At 42.3% G+C, this 20,044-nt stretch overlaps 1 protein-coding gene and 1 long non-coding RNA gene across 3 annotated transcripts; one reads left to right on the plus strand and one right to left on the minus strand.

Moving 5' to 3' along the window:
• Positions 1–370: 370 nt before the first annotated feature.
• On the minus strand, positions 371–7,465 carry LOC102079424 (uncharacterized). 2 transcript variants are annotated; one of them, XR_268169.4, is made up of 4 exons: positions 7,394–7,465; positions 6,620–6,753; positions 522–751; positions 371–430 (listed from the first exon to the last, which is right to left on the minus strand). It is a non-coding gene; the product is annotated as an uncharacterized LOC102079424 (long non-coding RNA). The 2 variants fall into 2 exon arrangements; XR_002059924.2 differs by having other exon boundaries at positions 379–433.
• A 1,838-nt stretch (positions 7,466–9,303) lies between these two features.
• On the plus strand, positions 9,304–15,418 carry LOC102080044 (tripartite motif-containing protein 16-like). The gene is made up of 2 exons (XM_019354915.1): positions 9,304–9,348; positions 10,949–15,418. The coding sequence occupies exon 2, from the start codon at positions 11,065–11,067 to the stop codon at positions 13,213–13,215; it is 2,151 nt and encodes a 716-aa protein (XP_019210460.1). The 5' UTR covers positions 9,304–9,348; positions 10,949–11,064; the 3' UTR covers positions 13,216–15,418.
• The last annotated feature ends 4,626 nt before the right edge of the window (positions 15,419–20,044 follow it).

Raw genomic sequence — 20,044 nt, forward strand, 5'->3', positions numbered from 1 at the left:
CTGTACTGCTCATCTCTGATCAGGTTCAGCTCCCTGAATGAAAGCAGAACCACCACACTGACATGTTGGTTCTCCAAGCCCTCTGCCCAGTCCAGAGTGAACTTCTGCACTGAGAAGGTTTTTCCAACACCAGCCACGCCGTTGGTCAGAACCACTCTGATGGGTCTCTGTTGGTCAGGTAAGGCTTTAAAGATGTCCTGGCACCTGATTGGAGTGTCATGGAGGGCGTCCATCTTGGAAGCTGTCTCCAGCTGCCTCACCTCATGTTGGGTATGAACCTCTTCACTCTGTCCCTCTGTGATGTAGAGCTCAGTGTAGATCCTGTTGAGGAGGGTTCTACTTCCTGTTTCATCACTTCCTTCAGTCACACGTTCACATCTCCTCCTCAGACTGATCTTATGTTCATCTAAAACCTCCTGCAGACCAACATCTGCTGAAAGACATGATAATATTAAAGACCAAAAAGGAAGAAAACTTTAATGTTTGAAAAAATCCATTAGCAGACAGATGTTCAATCTTACTATGTATACAGCTCCTCTGTCCAGCTGACTGCAGTCCAGTGCTCGATGTTTCTCCATTATGGGGACAGGAGTCATCTTCTAATGAAGCAGACTGGTCCCAGTATGAGTCAGCTTGTTGTCTGCATAACCAGTGTCCACAGCTAGTAGAAACTGGATGTTTCAGGACATCCTGACACAAAGCACACATAGGCAGCTGCTGACCCCCACCAGCAGGACTCCTGTTATTGTCTCTGTGAAAATTCAGGAAAAATAAAAACTAAGTCCAGATGAACAGAATCAACTTTTAGGGATTTATTTACCTGGATGATTGAACATGCATCAATACGTTTTATATATTATTGCCAAATGTAATAATGCACTTTTATTTAATCCTACATAGCACACATAGGCTCTGACGTATTTAAGTGATTCTCACAATAGTTACTATTCTTCAATCAGTCCACTTGGGGTTCGCTCTCACTTGGGGTTCGCTCTCTTTGCGGTAGAGTATCACTTCCTGTTCCACCTGCCGGGGGTCAAACTCTGGTTATTGACGATTCTGTTCTCAGACATGTGAAGCTAGAGACACCAGCAACCAAAGTCAATTGTCTTCCAGGGGCCAGAGCAGGTGACATTGAGGGAAATTTAAAACTGCTGGCTAAGGGTAAATGTAAATTCAGTAAAATTATGATTCACGTCGGCAGTAATGACACCCGGGTGTGGGCTTCATAGATAATTGGCAAACCTTCTGGATGAAACCTGCTCTTGTTAGGAGAGACGGCATCCATCCCACTTTGGATGGAGCAGATCTCATTTCTAGAAATATGGCAAATTTATTAAACCCATCATTTTATTGAACATTAAAAAATCACAAATAAAGAACAATACAGTATCCACATCTGAACCAAAGAGTAAATCTGTGAAACGTGGATTATTAAATATTAGGTCTCTCTCCTCCAAGTCTCTGTTAGTACATGACTTAATAATTGATCAACAAATCGATTTACTCTGCCTTACAGAAACCTGGTTACAGCTGGATGATTATGTTAGTTTAAATGAATCAACACCCCTGAGTCATTCTAACTACCAGAAACCTCGAAGCACAGGCCGAGGGGGCGGTGTGGCAGCAATTTTTCACACCAGCCTATTAATCAACGAAAAACCTGATGCTTAGCCTCGTCCACCCCAGCTGTAAAACTCAGAAACCAGTCTTACTTGTTATCATCTATCGTCCACCTGGGCCTTACACAGAGTTTCTCTCTGATTTCTCAGACTTTTTATCTGATTTAGTGCTCAGCTCAGATAAAATGATTATTGTGGGTGATTTTAACATTCATGTAGATGCTAAAAATGACAGCCTCAACATGGCATTTAATCTGTTATTAGACTCAATTGGATTCTCTCAAACGGTAAAAGAACCCACCCACCACTTTAATCACACTCTAGATCTTGTTTTAACATATGGCATAGAAACTGGACATTTAACAGTCTTTCCTGAAAACCCTCTGCTGTCTGATCATTTCCTGATAACATTTACATTTACAATAATTGATTACACAGCAGTGGAGAGTAGACTTTATCACAGTAGATGTCTTTCTGAAAGCGCTGTAAGTAAGGTTAATATTATAATCCACCCACTGTTATCATCTTCAATGCCCTGTACCAACATAGAGCAGAGCAGTGACCTGAACGCTACTCCAACAGAGGTCGATCATCTTGTTATTAATTTTACCTCCTCACTACGTACGACTCTGGATACTGTAGCTCCTGTGAAAACTAAGGCCTCAAATCAGAAGTACCTGACTCCATGGTATAATTCTCAAACACGTAGCCTAAAGCAGATAACTCGTAAGCTGGAGAGGAAATGGCATATCACAAATTTAGAAGATCATCATTTAGCCTGGAGTAATAGTTTGTGGCTTTATAAGAAAGCCCTCCGCAAAGCCAGAACATCTTACTATTCATCACTAATTGAAGAAAATAAGAACAACCCCAGGTTTCTCTTCAGCACTGTAGCCAGGCTGACAAAAAGTCAGAGCACTGTTGAGCCAACAATCCCTTTAACGTTAACTAGTAATGACTTCATGAACTTCTTCACAAATAAAATTTTAATCATTAAAGATAAAATTACCAATAATCATCTCACAGATGTAATATTATCTACAGCTACTTTCAGTACCATTGATATTCATTTAGACTCTTTTTCTCCAATTGATCTTTCTGAGTTAACTTCAATAATTACTTCCTCCAAACCATCAATGTGTCTTTTAGACCCCATTCCTACAAAACTGCTCAAAGAAGTCCTGCCATTACTTAATGCTTGAGTCTTAAATATCATCAACCTATCTCTAATAATCGGCTATGTACCACAGGCCTTCAAGCTGGCTGTAGTTAAACCTTTACTTAAAAAGCATCTTTAGACCCAGCTGTCTTAGCTAATTATAGGCCAATCTCCAACCTTCCTTTCATATCAAAAATTCTTGAAAGAGTAGTTGTCAAACAGCTAACAGATCATCTGCAGAGGAATGGCTTATTTGAAGAGTTTCAGTCAGGTTTCAGAGCTCATCACAGCACAGAAACAGCTTTAGTGAAGGTTACAAATGATCTTCTTATGGCCTCTGACAGTGGACTCATCTCTGTGCTTGTCCTGCTAGATTTTAGTGCAGCGTTCAGTACTTCTTGATGCATTCTCAATCATCCAGGAAAGTAGATCTCCAAAAGTTGAATCTGTTCATCTGGACGTAGCGTTTGATGGGAGAAACGTTTCGTCACTCATCCAAGTGACTTCTTCAGTCTCAGCTGACTGCAGGTTTCCCCAAACCTTATAAACAGTACATTTGCATAATGACTGAAACCAGCCCACTGAAGGAACAATGGGCTGTGAGGTCAAGGGTTTCTGGAGAAGACACTTGGATGAGTGACGAAACGTTTCTCCCATCAAACGCTATGTCCAGATGAACAGATTCAACTTTTGGAGAGCGTTCAATACTGTTGACCATAATATCCTATTAGCGCGATTAGAGCACGCTGTAGGTATTACAGGTACTGTACTGCAGTGGTTTGTATCATATCTATCTAATAGACTCCAATTTGTACATGTAAATGGAGAGTCCTCTTCACACACTGAGGTCAATTATGGTGTTCCACAGGGTTCAGTGCTAGGACCAATTCTGACTTTATATATGCTTCCCCGAGGGAGTATCATTAGAAGACATAGTATACATTTTCACTGCTATGTAGATGACACCCAATTCTATCTGTCCATGAAGCCAAGTAAAACACACCAATTAGTTAAACTGCAGGAATGTCTTAAAGACATAAAGACCTGGATGGCCGCTAACTTTCTGCTTCTTAATTCAGATCAATCTGAGTTTATTGTACTCAACCCTGAAAATCTTAGAAATATGGTATCTAACCAGATTCTTACTCTGGATGGCATTACCTTGGCCTCCAGTAACACTGTGAGGAACCTTGGAGTCATTTTTGACCAGGACATGTCCTTCAACACACATATTAAACAAATATGTAGGACTGCTTTCTTCCATTTGCGCAACATCTCTAAAGTTAGAAATATCCTGTCTCAGAGTGACGCTGAAAAACTAGTTCATGCATTTATTACTTCCAGGCTGGACTACTGTAATTCTTTATTATCAGAAAGTCCTAAAAACTCCCTGAAAAGTCTTCAGTTGATCCAAAATGCTGCAGCAAGAGTCCTGACAGGGACTAGAAAGAGAGAGCAGATTTCTCCTGTATTGGCTTCCCTTCATTGGCTTCCTGTTAAATCCAGAATTCAAAATCCTGCTCCTCACATACAAGGTCTTAAATAATCAGGCCCCATCTTATCTTAATGACCTTGTAGTACCATATCACCCTATTAGAGCACTTCACTCTCACACTTACTTGTTGTTCCTAGAGTATTTAAAAGTGGAATGGGAAGGAGAGCCTTCAGTTTTCAGGCCCCTCTTCTGTGGAACCAGCTTCCAGTTTGGATTCAGGAGACAGACACTATCTCTACTTTTAAGATTAGGCTTCAAACTTTCCTTTTTACTAAAGCATATAGTTAGGGCTGGACCAGGTGACCCTGAATCCTCCCTTAGTTATGCTGCAATAGACGTAGGCTGCCGGGGATTCCCATGATGCATCGAGTTTTTCCTTTCCAGTCACCTTTCTCACTCACTATGTGTTAATAGACCTCTCTGCACTGAATCATACTTGCTATTAATCTCCGTCTCTCTTCCACAGCATGTCTTTATCCTGTTTTCCTTCTCTCACCCCAACCGGTCGCAGCAGATGGCCGCCCCTCCCTGAGCCTGGTTCTGCCGGAGGTTTCTTCCTGTTAAAAGGGAGTTTTTCCTTCCCACTGTCACCAAAGTGCTTGCTCATAGGGGGTCATATGATTGTTGGGTTTTTCTCTGTATTTATTATTGTGCTATCTACTGTACAATATAAAGCACCTTGAGGCGACTTCTGTTGTGATTTGGCGCTATATAAATAAAATTGAATTGAATTGAATTGCTAATAGCAGCTGCAGCCAGAAAATACCTTTGACCCCACAGAATTAGTCATTGAACTTTTTCTCACAAAAAGACAAAAGATGATGTACACACAGTGTTCGGGAGTAACGGAATACATCAACCGGCATTACGTATTTAAAATACAAAATATGAGTAACTGTATTCCGTTACAGTTACCGTTTAAAAAGGTGGTATTCAGAATACAGTTACTTTGTTGAAATAAATGGATTACATGGCAGTCTTTTCCTGTTTTATATGTTAGGCTATGCCCTCTCTATTTTTGGTAATTCCACGCTGGTGGAAACCCAAACAAAACATGCATTAAGAGGCTCTAATGCCTGTCTCTCAATCTCGCGGTCCATGTCACCTCTAATTGCGGCCCGCATAATGACATGAAGAAATATTTTCAAAAATTATTATTCAAAAAATGATTTAATATGAAGGCAATAGGCAAAGTGTTACAGGCCTATGCCTGTAACACTGCATAAAGAATTTAGCATTATGGGCAGTGTAGTCCGTGTTATCTGTCTGTGAGCGAGGGAGAAAAATCATGTTGTTCCTCCGAAACAATAGGTTCTGTTGGAGCAGCCTTATAATTCCCTTGAAGCACAGGCAGACGCAAGTGGTTTTCTGTCACTGGTTTATTTGAAGACTTCTCTCCAAAGCCACCGTGAAAACTATACAGCATTAACAAAATAAAACTCAGCGTAAGACAGAGCACTAAAAATAACACTGTACAACAAACACGATAAATCAATAAATACCTCGTTGGCTGCATGCTGCAAAAAGGGAATTAGCCGCCGTTCTTCTGAGGTTTCCTTTAACCGTTTAACCGTGTGTAGTTAAAGTCCACTTAACATGACTTTCAACTTGTAAGAGAGCTTGACTTTCAAAATAAAAGCACCAAAACTTTGACTACATAAAATAACAAACATAAAGTAATGTACAGCTTAAACAATTTACAATGATGACACGGATCTTGACAAGATAAAGAAATAATCCAAATTATATACAATGTCATCATGCCAACAGCTACAAGCCTTTCAATGCCTCTCTCTGTCTCTCGCTAGCAAAGTTGACCCAGACAACAAAGTAAAGCTAGTTTTCAGCTACGAGCCCGACACGAACCCGACGTATTAGCCAGAGGTCTCTTTACTACGGTTCAGAGCCGCGGACCCGTTTTATATACACTGTGAGATTATTATATTATCTTATGCCACGTTATACCCCTAATTAAAGATTGTGAAATCATTATGTAGTTTCAGGTTGCACTGTTACTCATTTTATATTAAGATTTAAACATCTAGTTGGTATTGGTATGGTGAGTAACCTTCAGTAATAGTAATAAATCACACAGCAATAGTACATTCATGTAGTTGTAAAAAGCTTGATAATATATTAAGTAATCCAAAGTATTCAGAATACGTTACTCTCATTGATTAACTTAACAGAATACGTTACAAAATACATTTTGGGCCATGTATTCTGTAATCTGTAGTGGAATACATTTTTAAAGTAACCTTCCCAACACTGAGTACACAGTGAGAGTGTGTGTGTGTGTGTGGGGGGGGGGGGGGGGGGGGGGGTGGTGTCAAAAACACTTACTTTGGTTCAGCACTGAAATATGGAGGTTCTTCTTTGGAACAATCGCTTTTCACTGCAACATAGCTGCATCCTGGGAACTCTGCTGGTTCCTCCTCTTCCTTCACATCATTTATCTTCATCTTCACTGAGTCAGCCTGAGAGGGAAACCAACTGTGAGTGCCAAACAAAAAGTGTCTGATGCTGACAGGTGGGGCGCTGTGATTGGTCCACTTGAAGTGATTTGACCAATGAATAAACAGCAGGGTTTCACCCAACATCTGCCTGTCTCCTGTCCAATTACAGATGCAGGATTCCTCAGCACACTGAGATCTTTGTGAATACAGGAACTGTCATCTGTTTCACTAAACAACAGTTTTAGCCCCTCCCCTTTTTAGAAAGCTTTCTTCTAATTGGCTGACCTCACATAGGGGTTAAACACAAAGTGCATGACGATATAAGTCTGTCGCCTCTGCATGACATTAAACATATGAAAGACTGAGTCTGTAAAGCAGTCTGATCTTTGAGCTCACAGGCAATCCTGGGTTTTCTTACTGATTACGTATAACACTGAGCTACTTATTAGAAGCTCTGGACATGTTTGATATGAACAGAAAACAGGAGAAGAATAGATCCACAGAGACTCACACAGTCAAGTTTAATGTTGGTACCAGGAGCTGACGACATCACTGATAAAAATCTGCTGTTAAACATGAGCGAAGGAGGAGTGTCATATCGACTGTGTGTGTGTGTGTGTGTGTGTGTGTTAAATAAAAAGAAAGCTGAGAAAACACTAACCTGTGTCCTCTAAGCTCATGTGGCAGCTCCCTTTATTTCCAGGAAGTGATTCAAATATGTGTTCGAACAGTTAGAGCATGGGGGAGGGGCCATCAACAGCAGGAGGAAGCGGAGGTAACCAGGGCAGTGTTTGTGTTAGTGGCACAGACACACTCGAGCATTCCTCCGAAGTCTGACGGTTATCAATAAAAACTCCTTTTCTCTTCACGGCGCAGATGTGTTCTTTCAGCCATCAAAAGCTGTTTTTAATATATTGGCACCAGTACATTTCTCTGAAATCTTACTTTTAGGAGTAAAAGGAAGAAGGTGTGATCGATTGCACGTTTGTGAAAAAGGGAATAGTAGACTGATACACTGAATATTCTTTTACTGAAAATCATGTCATATCGTAACGTTTGAATCAGATGGAAAAGAGATCAGAACCTCAAACAGGGGAGACTTATTTTACTTACTTTTATTCACCCACTCGTATAACCAAATACAAAGAAAGTACAAAACATGGAAATAAATACATCAAACCTCATCTTTATATAAATTAGTATAAAAAATTTGTGTTCATTTGCATAATGAATGCATATTTGTTTCATGAGTACCATCACCTTTGGAGAAGAAGAATGGAAAAGCATTAAACAAGAAAAAAACTAAAAGAAAGTACACAAAAAAGATGTACATGTACTACCATTGTTTTTATCAATAACGACCATTCATCCATAAATCTGTTTAGCAGTAATTTTCCCATAATTCCTGATCTGCCCTCAACCTCTCCAACAAACAACACCGAGCAGGGCAGAGATGATAGAGACACATAACAAAAACGTACCTCAAAGTATATAAAACATATACACATCACGCAACAAACACAGCAGTACTGTTCATCCAAAATACTTTACCTGTTCATCTGTTTAGAGGCAGTCACCCTCTACAAAGTAGGCAATAGAAAGAACATATATGTCTTTGTAGGTGTCGATAGCACTCTGTCCTTCACAGCACATATAAATAATATCACTCGGTCTTCCTACTTTCATCTCCGTAATATTAACCGTCTTCGTCCCTCACTCACACCACACAGTACCACCATACTTGTCAATGCTCTTGTCACATCTCGTCTGGATTACTGTAACTCTCTTCTCTATGGTCTACCTCATAAATCCCTCCATAAACTGCAGTTGGTTCAAAATACAGCTGCTCGTATTATTTCCAGAACTAGATCCACTGAACATATAACACATGTTCTTAAACAGCTCCATTGGCTCCCAATTCACCTCCGTGTCAATTTCAAGATCCTGCTTCTCACTTTCAAAGCACTTCATAACCTCGCTCCTCCATATCTATCCGATCTTCTCCATACATACTCACCCCTTCGTACACTCCGCTCTTCTTCAGCTTCCCTTCTGTCAGTTCCACCTGCTCGCCTGACTACCATGGGACTCAGAGCCTTTAGTTGTTCTGCCCCGAGACTTTGGAATGCACTTCCACTTGCTCTACGGATCACACACTGTCTCACCTCTTTTAAATCACTACTCAAAACCCATCTGTTCAGAATTGCATACACCTGATCTGTCTTAGGCCATTTTTACCTTGCTCAGTTTTTATATTTGCTTTTATGATTGTTTATGTCTAAATTTTATCTACCATGTTTGCTATATATACATCTTTTTTAATGTTTTTTATGGTATTGTTTATGTGCTACTGTAAGGTGACCTTGAGGGTCTGAAAGGCGCCTATAAATAAAATGTATTATTATTATTATTATTATTATTATTTGTATTTTCCATCTTTTTTCTACACATATTAAAAAGTTTGTACATAGTGTCTGTACTTTTGCCAACTCTGATGTGACGGTGGGAGTGTGAAAAAACCTTGGATATCAATGAAACTCCGCCTCCTTCAGTTTCCTGTACTTCAGGTTAGTTGAACAGAGCTGCTGTTGCTTGTTGAGGAGTCATCAAGATCAGGTATGTAAAGAAGAGTTTTTTTCATTGTCATCAGAGAGTTTTATGCTAACAGTCAGCTAACAGTTTACATCTGAAAAGAGAAATGTTCATTTACATTGAACTTGTTTTCATACCCTAGCTGAATAGACATTCATTTTCATGGTTCAACTATAGAAAATGTCCTTTAGTGGTGGTGAAACCTTAGAAAGATGTTTGGGATGAAGATTAGAGGACATAACATTAAACTGAAGCTATAAAAGCCTAACATGTGAAAAACTATATACCATGTGTGTAAGAACCCTTATCGAGACATTATACTTTGTAAGTATTTCAAAAGCTGCCATGAAACTGTTGGAAAAACCACAAAAGTGTAAAAAAAAAAAAAAAAGTATTTATATTAAAGTCTAAATGTGTGCAACTGAGAGTTTGGAAAAATATGACTGAAATATGTGAGTTGTTTTTCTGTATTTGTTTGTGTCAATAATCACACACATAGACCAGCAGGTTCAGCTCCACCCTTGTGTTTACAGTAAACTCTTCCACCCCACATGACATTTATTATAAACTCAAACTTTCCCAAGGACTACACCTAAACTATTCAATAGAATACTCAATCAAATGAGTAGTATGACTACAATATAGAGATACTTAAAACACAAAAATAATTTATTATACTTTAGTAAATTATACAGGATACTCTTTGTCATCAGCACACACCAAGTGGACTTGAATGTTATCTCTGATAGTATATAACAAGTTGACTAATGGCACATTTCTACTTGTCCGTGTCTAAGTTACAGAAGAAATCTGTGTAAACGTAAATGAGGTAGGTGTACTGCATTGCAACGTAATCACATTACAGAGTCTGAGGTAACAAAGACAGTAATGAGCCTGTTTGTGTTTCTACAGTAATGGTCACTTTGAAGTTTCTTTGGCTGGTTTTCATCTTTGCTTTGTGTTCATAAAGACACTAAAAGAAAGATATTATGTGTGCCTTCATTAGGATAAGGTTAGGGTTAGTGTGTGGGACCGTAGCCTCCATTTTATATTGTTAACTGGTGATTATATCTGAAAGACAGTGTCTTTCAGACTATTTCACCGAGTAACAAGAAAATCATTTATTAAATAGTGTAATGCAGCGGTCCCCAACCCCACGGCCTCGCACCGGTACTGGTCCGTGAGTCGTTTGGTACTGGGCTGCGAGAGTTGAGGCTCGGGTGTGAAATTTATGGTTTTCAGGGTTTTTATCATTATTTCTTTAAGTGTTTTTATCGTTAACTCAGTTTCCCTGGGTCTTTTCCCATGTGTTATGAATAAATCTTCATTCTTTTGTTACCGGTACTGGTTTTACTTTGTTGTATCTATCCACGACACCTTAAAGGCCACCCATGAAAACACTGTCAGTTATAAACTGGTCCGTGGTGCAAAAAAGGTTGGGGACCGCTGGTGTAATGAATTACTTTCTCCAGCAAGTTAAGTAACGTGATGCATTACTTTTAAGAAAAGTAATGAGTATATATGGGGTGGGGTGTATAATCCATTACTTTTTTGAGTAATGACCCCAACATTTCTTATGAGAATACATAAATCTTTGTCTCAAAACGTATTTCTGGTGTTTCAGGACATGTGATGAGGTCACCGCAGAAGCTGTACTGCTCACTGTAGGATGAAGAGCGTCAGCTCAAAGTTGGATTAAAATCTTGTGACAAACCAGAAGATCACTGATACTAAGTGAAAATGGCTGAGCAAGGATTTAAATTGGACGAAGAAAAGTTCTTCTGTTCAATCTGTTTGGATCTATTGAACGAACCAGTGACTACTTCCTGCGGGCACAGCTTCTGTAAGAGCTGTATTAGGAACCACTGGGATGCAGAGGATCAGAAGGGAACCTACACTTGTCCTCAGTGCAGACAGGCCTTCATGTCGAGGCCAGTCTTGGGGAAAAACACCATGTTAGCAGATTTAGTGGAGGAGCTGAAGAAAAATGTAGTCCAAGCTGCTCCTCATCCTCAGCATTATGCCGAACCTGGAGATGTGGCCTGTGACGTGTGCACAGAGAGAAAGCTTAAAGCCTCCAAATCTTGTCTGCAGTGCATGGCCTCTTACTGTGAGCTCCACCTTCAGCCTCACTATGAATCACCAAATTTTCAGAGACACAAGCTGGTGGAAGCCTTGGCAAAGCTCCAGGAGAACATGTGCTCTGTTCACAGTAAAGTGAAAGAGCTCTTCTGTCACAGCGATCAGCAGTGCATCTGCTCTGTCTGTGCTATGGAGGAACATAGTGGCCACGACACAGTGTCAGCAATAGCAGAGAGGACCGAGAGGCAGAGAGAGCTTGGGCCGAGATGGCAAAAAATCCAGCAGAGAATCCAGGACAGAGAAAAACACATGAAGCTCCTTCAGCAGCAGATGGAGGCCATCGCTAGCTCTGCTGATAAAGCCATGAGGGACACCCAGACCATGTTCAACCAATTGCACCGATTGGTGGAGAAAAGAAGCTCTGACGTGCAGCAGCAGATCAGATTCCAGCAACAAACTGAACTGAGCCGGGCCAAAGAGCTTCAGAAAAAGCTCCAGCAGGAGGTAACTGATCTCAGAAGGAGAGATGCTGAACTGGAGCAGCTCTCACGTACAGAGGATCATGGCCAGTTTCTCCTCAGCTACCCCTTACTGTTAGGACTCAGTGAATCCACACATTCAGCCAGCATCAACATCCATCCTCAGAGCTACTTCCAAGAGGTGACGGCAGCTGTGTCAGAGCTCGTAAATAAACTGCAGTGCATCCTGAGTCAGGACTGGTCTGAGGTCTCACTGACTGAAGGGGAGACTTTACTGAGAACAGAACAGCACAAGACTTTAGTCAAGCAACAAATGCACTTGGTGCCACCACCACCACCATGCCTCCAGCCTCCAACAGAGTCCAGAACTTCAGTGAAACAGCAACCATGGTTGGTGCCACCACCACCACTAATACCATCCCTCCAGCCTCCAGCAGAGTCCAAAACTTTAGTGAAACAGCAACCATGCTTGGTGCCACCACCATTGCCATATATCCAAACACTAGATGAACTCAAGACTTTAATGAAAAAACAATTGCACCTGGTGCCACCACCATCTCCTCCACCACCATCTCTGCAACCATCAGTAGAATCCAAAACTTTTGCGAACCAACAACCATGTCTGGTCCTGCCAGAAGAGTCTAAGACTTTAGTTAAACAACAACCACATTTGGTGCTACCGCCACCATCTTTACGACTACCAGCAGAGTCCAAGAGTTTAGTTAGACAACAACCATGTTTGGTACTGCCACCACCACTTCTCCAGTCACCAGTAGAGCCCAAGACCAGAGATGAGTTCTTACAGTATTCTCAGCACATCACTCTGGATCCAAACACAGTGAACAAAGGGCTTGAACTATCTGAGGGGAACCGGAAGGTGACATGGATAAATAAAATACAGTCATATCCTGATCATGCAGACAGATTCATAGATACTTTTCAAGTTCTGAGCAGAGAGAGTCTGACTGGTCGGTGTTACTGGGAGGTAAAGAGGACTAGGTCTGTTTCAGTAGCAGTGGCATACAGAAGTATCAGTAGAACAGGAAGCGGAAGTGTATTTGGAGACAATGACAAGTCTTGGGCAACATATTGTTGCTTGAGTAAATATGAATTCAAACATGACAGTATCGTTACTTTCCTCTCAGGTCTTCGGTCTTCCACAGTCGGTGTGTATCTGGATCACAGTGCAGGCATTCTGTCTTTCTACAGTGTCTCTGAAACCATGACTCTCCTCCACAGAGTTCAGACCACCTTCACTCAGCCCTTGCATGCTGGGCTCTGGGTTGGTTTTGGATCCTCTGCTGAATTGGTTTCAACTTCAGTAGTTTGAAACTGTCGAAAAGGCAGCATGTGATTCTTTGATTTATTTCAGAGTCAAATTTAGACTTTTCCCTGTTGTTCACATTTGAACTTCCTGTCTAACACATAAATTCCTTTAAATTCAATTTTAGTTATATAGCACCAATACGCAAAAACAGTAATCTCAGGAAACGTTAACTATTACGATATAGATACTAAAGTGCCTTTCCTGGTTGGCAGTTTTTGCTTGTGTGTGTGGGGGGGTGTCAAAATGGAGTTTATGCTGTCACGATTCTTCCCCGTATGAATGACTGTGTGCACTATGTTGGCACAGCGGAGTATGTCACAAAACTAGATATCCTTAAAGGATAATGGAAAGTCCCACTAATCACCTGCACATCTGTGCTTTTGTTACACTGGACAGTATAGAGTGATGCCATTTGGATTGTGAAATGCACCAGCCACATTCCAGTGTCTAATGAGTACTGTTCTGTGGGGAATCAGTAATTGGGAAGTGCATTTGCATGACATTGTGGTCTGCTCATCCATCTACCTGGACTGAATATGTCAAAACCATCAGTTAAATTCTCACTCGATTATTTGCTGCCTCTCTGATGTTTGGTCAAAGGTGAATTTGGTAAAGCTGTAGTTATGTATCTCGGTAAACAGGTAGGGCAGGGGCAAATCATTCCAGTAGCTGCTAAAGTGCAAGCAATAATGGATTTCACCACTCCAGAAGCAATTCTTGGGTATGGCTAGTTATTACCAGGCATTCTATAAAAACTTTTCTGTTTTTGTAGCCCTACTAAGCAGTCTCACCAGTCCCAAGGACCCCGTCTTGTGGTCCAATGAGTTCAAGCTGCTTTTGAAGCAGCCAAAGCTCTCCTCTGCAGTGCCTCTGTGCTTGCTGCTCCAGATTTTACACATCAGTTCAAGCTGGAAGTGGATGCCAGTGCGTTAGGGGCGGGTGCAGTGCAACCACAGGAGGGTTAGCGTTGTGTTGACCATCTGATTTGTTATTTTTCAGAAAAATTCAAGAAGCATCAACTGCATTACAGCATGAGTGAACAAGAGGCCCTTGCTATACTGCTAGCACTGCAACATTTTGAAGTGTACCTCAGTTCCAGCCCTATCCCAACCATTGTGTTTTCAGACCATTAAAGAAGACGCTCTCCCAAGGGTGTAAAATAATCTCTTTTTATAGGGGGAAATGTTTATTTTTTGGGGTGGGGGAAATGTTATGACCCAGGATAATGGGTTTATATGTGTCTGTGTTTATATGTGTGACTCCCACCAGAGGATGTGGTTGTGGGTTTTTCTCTCTCCTGCCTCCCAGGTGGGTCTCCATGGGTGTGTCTTGATGGAGAAAGGTGCATGCTGAGTGGTTGGATTGAATTCATTCCTGTTCCCGGATTGAACAACTGGTTGGACAGCAAGCTCTCAACCACCAGATGACAGCCACGTCATCCCTCTCCCCTGGCCTCCACCAACCAACAAACAGCCTGTGTATTTGATTGTTGCGTTGAGTGTTTCTGTGTGAAAATCTTATAGTTTGTTAACAGTTTATTAGTCTGTATAAGTTGATTTGTGTGTCTGGTGATACGAGGGCTAAATGAATTTGGGACCTTTTGCTTGTTATCTTGGCATTGGCCGACGATGTAACACCTTCCACTGAGACCATTTCCGATGAGGTTTCGGTGAACAGTAGATGGTCAGCTGAAGGCCCACATGGATCCCTCATGTCCTATATCTTTGTTGGATTTCCTCTCATTATTGTTGAGGACACCGTACGTCCGGCTTTTGGGGAATAAGAAAAATATAATGTTATGTTTGTCAAATTGTGTCATCTTTGGCATTTTTCATCGATTCAACTAAAGAAATGGGAATGATGATGTGTTTTTGTGACAAGGTGAAAAAGAGCTAAAACATACCATTTCTTTGCTAACACTGGTTTATCCATGGAGCCTTTTTTGGTCTTCTCAAACTGTTTATATATGACACTATGACATCTCTGCTCTGTGGATATCTTAATGTCCCTTTACAGAATTTCTTCAAAATGGTTGGCGTTATGGTCGCTGACCTCTAGGAGCTCTCCGCATGTGAGAGAACTCTTTGTCCTCCTCCTGTGTTTCTGTGTTACAACCCACTCAACAGCAAAATGTTATCTGGGATGAGATATAACAGCTGGATTCCTGCAACACTCCCTGACAACAGCAGCATTTGAGCCTCCACGTCCTTTGCATTCATTCTTCTCATCACATGAAGGTTCTTTATTTTGTGAGGCCTAGTGTCTGTAGCTTGGTTTATATTAAATTCTTTTGTGTGTAGAATAATGAATTCATGAAATCCGAATCAGAATACTTTATTAATCCCTAAGGAAATTAGGTGGGTTACAGTTGCTCCAAGATACACTGACTAACAGACTAAACAGACTAAACTATTTAAATTGTCATGATACGCTGTGTGCAGACAGGAATTGGACCCAAATGCAAGCTCACGGAAAACGAAACTCAACTCAAACTTTAGCTTTATTTACTGAAGAAGGCCGAAGGTGATACAAAACTTAAACTGGTAAATACTAACTCACGGAGAGACACAGGGAAAGTCACACAGCTTGAGGGAGGACGAGACACAGAACTGAGGGAGAAACGGACATAAATACACAGAAGGATAACGAGGGACGTGGGAGCACAAGGGAAACACAGGTGACACCGATAATCTTAACGAGACAGGGCAGGAGCAAACACAACGTGCCGTACACTGACGGGAGATTATCAAAGTAAAACAGGAAGTACGCAGAGATGCAAACTGGAGGACAGAGAGAGAACACAGGGAGAACACAGACATAGCAGGCTGAGGAAAACACAAGGAGGAGAAACGAAGCATGGGAACTCACAGATACATGCAGGGGGAAACAGGGGGTAAATACACGAGGGGAAATCAAATAAACTAACTGAATAACCTAGGAACCATTGAGTAAATAATGAACAAAATACAAAAACACAAGAAAATTAAGAACACCGGGTCAAAATGACCCAGGACCATGACATATATAATACAATATGTTACAGATTTTACTAATTTAAGATGTACAAGGTGTTACGCCCCTAGTCTAGGCGTGTAGAGACGCACATAAGGTTGGAGGAGAGAGAGACAAATACCCGCCCTGATTCCCAAGCCAAACATCCAAAACCAGTTGTGAGTAAAAAAAGTGATTTTATTGAAGGTAATGAAGCATAGCTCCAGGGTGAACCCAGGCCAAAATAATAAACAAAACCAACTAAGTCCCACCAGAGAAAACTAACTAAACCCTAGGAAAGAAACAAAACAAACAAATGACAATACTAACCCTCGCTCCCTAACCCGGAAAACAGGAGAAAACGGTTCCCAAAGAAAAAGGCGGCTCACCCCTTCCGCTTCAGCCTATGGGTGCCTAAGCACTAAGTTAACACGCGGGGAGCGGCTCACACAAACACACAGCAAAAGTATAGGCTGGAAACCAGGGCCAGGACCGCGTCGGCTGTCAAACTGCTCGCTCGCTCGCTCGCTTCTCTCTCTCTCTCTGGCAGGAGCTGTCAGAGCGGCTTTTTGAACGCGGTCACGTGTTCCACGGTCCAATCAGCTGCTCACTACTCTTCATTAGGGGAGGGACCTGCAAAGCGTCTTAAGCACAGTAAAGAGACAGAACAAAAGAGCCCACACAGTGTTCTTATGGCCACAGCCGCAACACCCCCCTTCCCAAAATCAAAGACATCTCCTTTGTAGATGTTTTGACAGTTACGTTTAAAGGAAAACACGGGATAGGGCATCCGCTAACACATTCTCTGTACCCTTTTTATGGCGGATTTACAAGTTGAAATCTTGCACCAGGAGAGACCATCTCATAAGCCTTTGGTTCGAGTTCTGCATTCGCATTAGGAACACCAGGGGATTGTGGTCGGTATAAACGATCACAGGCGAGGGGCTGGAACCGACATACACCTCAAAATGCTGCAATGCGAACAGCAGAGAAAGGGCCTCTCTTTCAATCGTGCTGTACCTTCGCTGATGGACGTTGAATTTCTTTGAGAAATAGGCGATTGGGTGATCCACACCATCTTGGTCTTCCTGTAGCAATACGGCACCTGCTCCGTTTGCACTGGCATCTACCTCTAATTTAAAAGGGCGTGCAAAATCAGGGCAGCCAGCACTGGCGCACTGCACAGGAGAGTTTTAACAGCCAGGAAAGCACTCTGACACGCAGAGGACCACACAAAAGGTTTCAACACACTGGTGAGGCTAGTGAGGGGTGCGACCACTTCTGCGAAATTTCAACAGAAACCCCGGTAGTAGCCCACCATGCCGAGAAAACGGCGGAGCTCACGCCTAGTACGAGGGGCAGGAAAGTCCAGTATGGCCTGGATTTTGGCCAAAATAGGGCGCACTTGGCCCTGACCCACCTGTTTCCCTAAATACGTCACCATGGCTTTACAAAATCACACTTGGTGAGGTTGAGGGTGAGGGATGCCCTTTCCAAACGATGGAACACATCAGCGAGTGTTTCCATATGCTCTGACCAGCTGTCTGAGTAGACGACAATATCATCTAGATACACTTCACACTTGCGAACACTTCCCAGCACAATATTCATGAGCTGTTGGAATGTGGCGGGGGCGTTGCGCAACCCGAAAGGGACAGAGATTTCGGCCGCACGTGATGTTAGAGGAACTTGCCAATAGCCCTTTAACAAGTCCAGCTTAGTAACAAACTTCGCAGAACCGACCCTATCGACACAATCTTCCATTCTGGGAAGAGGATAGGAGTCAGGTTTGGTCACGCTGTTCACCTTCTGAAAATCTGTACAAAACCGTGGGGTCTTATCCGCTTTAGGCACTAGGAGACACGGGGAACTCCACGCACTAGAGCTAGGAACAGCAAGACAATTTTCCAACAGATAAGAAACTTCTGTCTGGAAAAGAGCACGTTTAGTGGGATTCACCCGGTAGGCATGCTGCTTGATTGGAGGATGGTCCCACACATCGATATCATGCTCCAGCACGGTGGTACGGGATGGAGTGTCCGAGAAAAGATTAGGATGATTCTCAATCAACCGACACACGTCATTTCGAACATCATCATCTACCTCAGTTAAATGTGACCCTAAATCACGTACGATTTCAGAATTCCCAAGTCATGCGCAGCCCACAGCACAACCGACAACCAAATCATCACTTCCTGGGTCATACCGGGTTTCGGAACCTGGCACCCCCACAGTCGCAACTGCTGACACACCACTAGCAAAGTAGGGCTTCATCATATTAATATGACACACACGACACTTTTTCCTTCGCTCTGGGGTGTCTATGACATAATCCATGTCACTGAATTTCGCCTGCACTGTATATGGACCACTGAACTTTGCCTGAAGGGAAGAACCAGGGACCGGTAAAAGTGTTAACACTTTATCACCAACCTCAAATTTCCTTTGCACAGCTTTCTTATCAAACTTCCTCTTCATCTTACCCTGCGCTGCAACGAGAGCATCGTGTGCGATTGCACATGCTTTATGCAAACGCTCTCTAAAAGAACTCACATAGTCCAACACATTTACCTTAGGAGCATCTGTGTCGGACAGAAAATTTTCCTTGAGTAGTTGCAACGGGCCACGCACTGTGTGACCGAACACCAGCTCAGCAGGGCTAAATCCTAGTGACTCCTGCACGCTTTCCCTCACCGCTAAAAGTAGCAGTGGCAACCCCTCATCCCATTCTTTTTCAGACTCAAGGCAAAATTTCCGCATCATAGATTTCAACGTCTGATGAAACCGCTCGAGTGCACCTTGCGACTCTGGATGATAGGCACTAGATTTCTGATGTTTAATACCAAGTGATTGCAAAACTTGAGCAAAAATCTTAGACATGAAATTAGAGCCTTGGTCGGTTTGGACAACTTTTGGTAACCCGAAAGTGGAAAAGAAGTTCATTAACGCTTTAACCACTGATTTAACTTTAAGGGTGCGCAATGGAATTGCCTCGGGAAAACATGTAGCAACACACATCAAAGTCAAGAGGTACTGGTGGCCTGATTTTGTTTTAGGGAGTGGACCAACACAGTCAATGAGTATGTGCTCAAAAGGTTTCCCTAAAACTGGGATAGGGTGTAATGGAGCGGGTGGAATGACTTGGTTAGGCTTACCGCTAATCTGACAGGTGTGACAAGAACGACAATACTTAGCAACGTCATTCTTCAGTCCTGGCCAAAAGAAATGGCGCAGAATGTGGTGGTAGGTTTTCCTAATACCTAAATGTCCAGAAAAATTGTCATGGGCAAGACTAAGGACTTTGGGCCGGTACTGTAGAGGCACCAGAACCTGCTTAGATACATTCCAACCCAGATCACCAGCTGCAGGCGGATACCAGGTACGCATTGACACATCATCCTCAACACTATAAACACGAGGGTACTGGTCACTAGAGTGGGCAGCTGAAAAACAACCCACCAGAGTCGGGTCACTGTGTTGTGCCAAAACAAAATCGTTTTTGTTAACTCTGGAAGGCAGTTGAGATGTCACGGATGGGCTAATAGACAGCATCGCCTCCGAGTCGCCCATCAGCAGGTCACAGGTTTTAGATTCAGACTCCGGCTCACCACCAGCGCAGAGAAAAGAATCCGACAAATCAACGTCACCATACTTGCGCTTGTGCGCGCGAGTTACAGCGCAAGCAGGGAAAACAGAGGGTGAGCGCTCAGCAGCAAGGTCAGATAACAATAGAATAGAATAGAATAGAATGCCTTTATTGTCACTATACAGTTGTACAATGAGATACAGAGCATCTCCTACTCAGTGTAAACATGCTGGGGGGGGGGGTACAGTTCTGCAG

This window comes from Oreochromis niloticus, linkage group LG9, assembly GCF_001858045.2.
Source record: "Oreochromis niloticus isolate F11D_XX linkage group LG9, O_niloticus_UMD_NMBU, whole genome shotgun sequence".
Classification (NCBI taxonomy): domain Eukaryota; kingdom Metazoa; phylum Chordata; class Actinopteri; order Cichliformes; family Cichlidae; genus Oreochromis; species Oreochromis niloticus.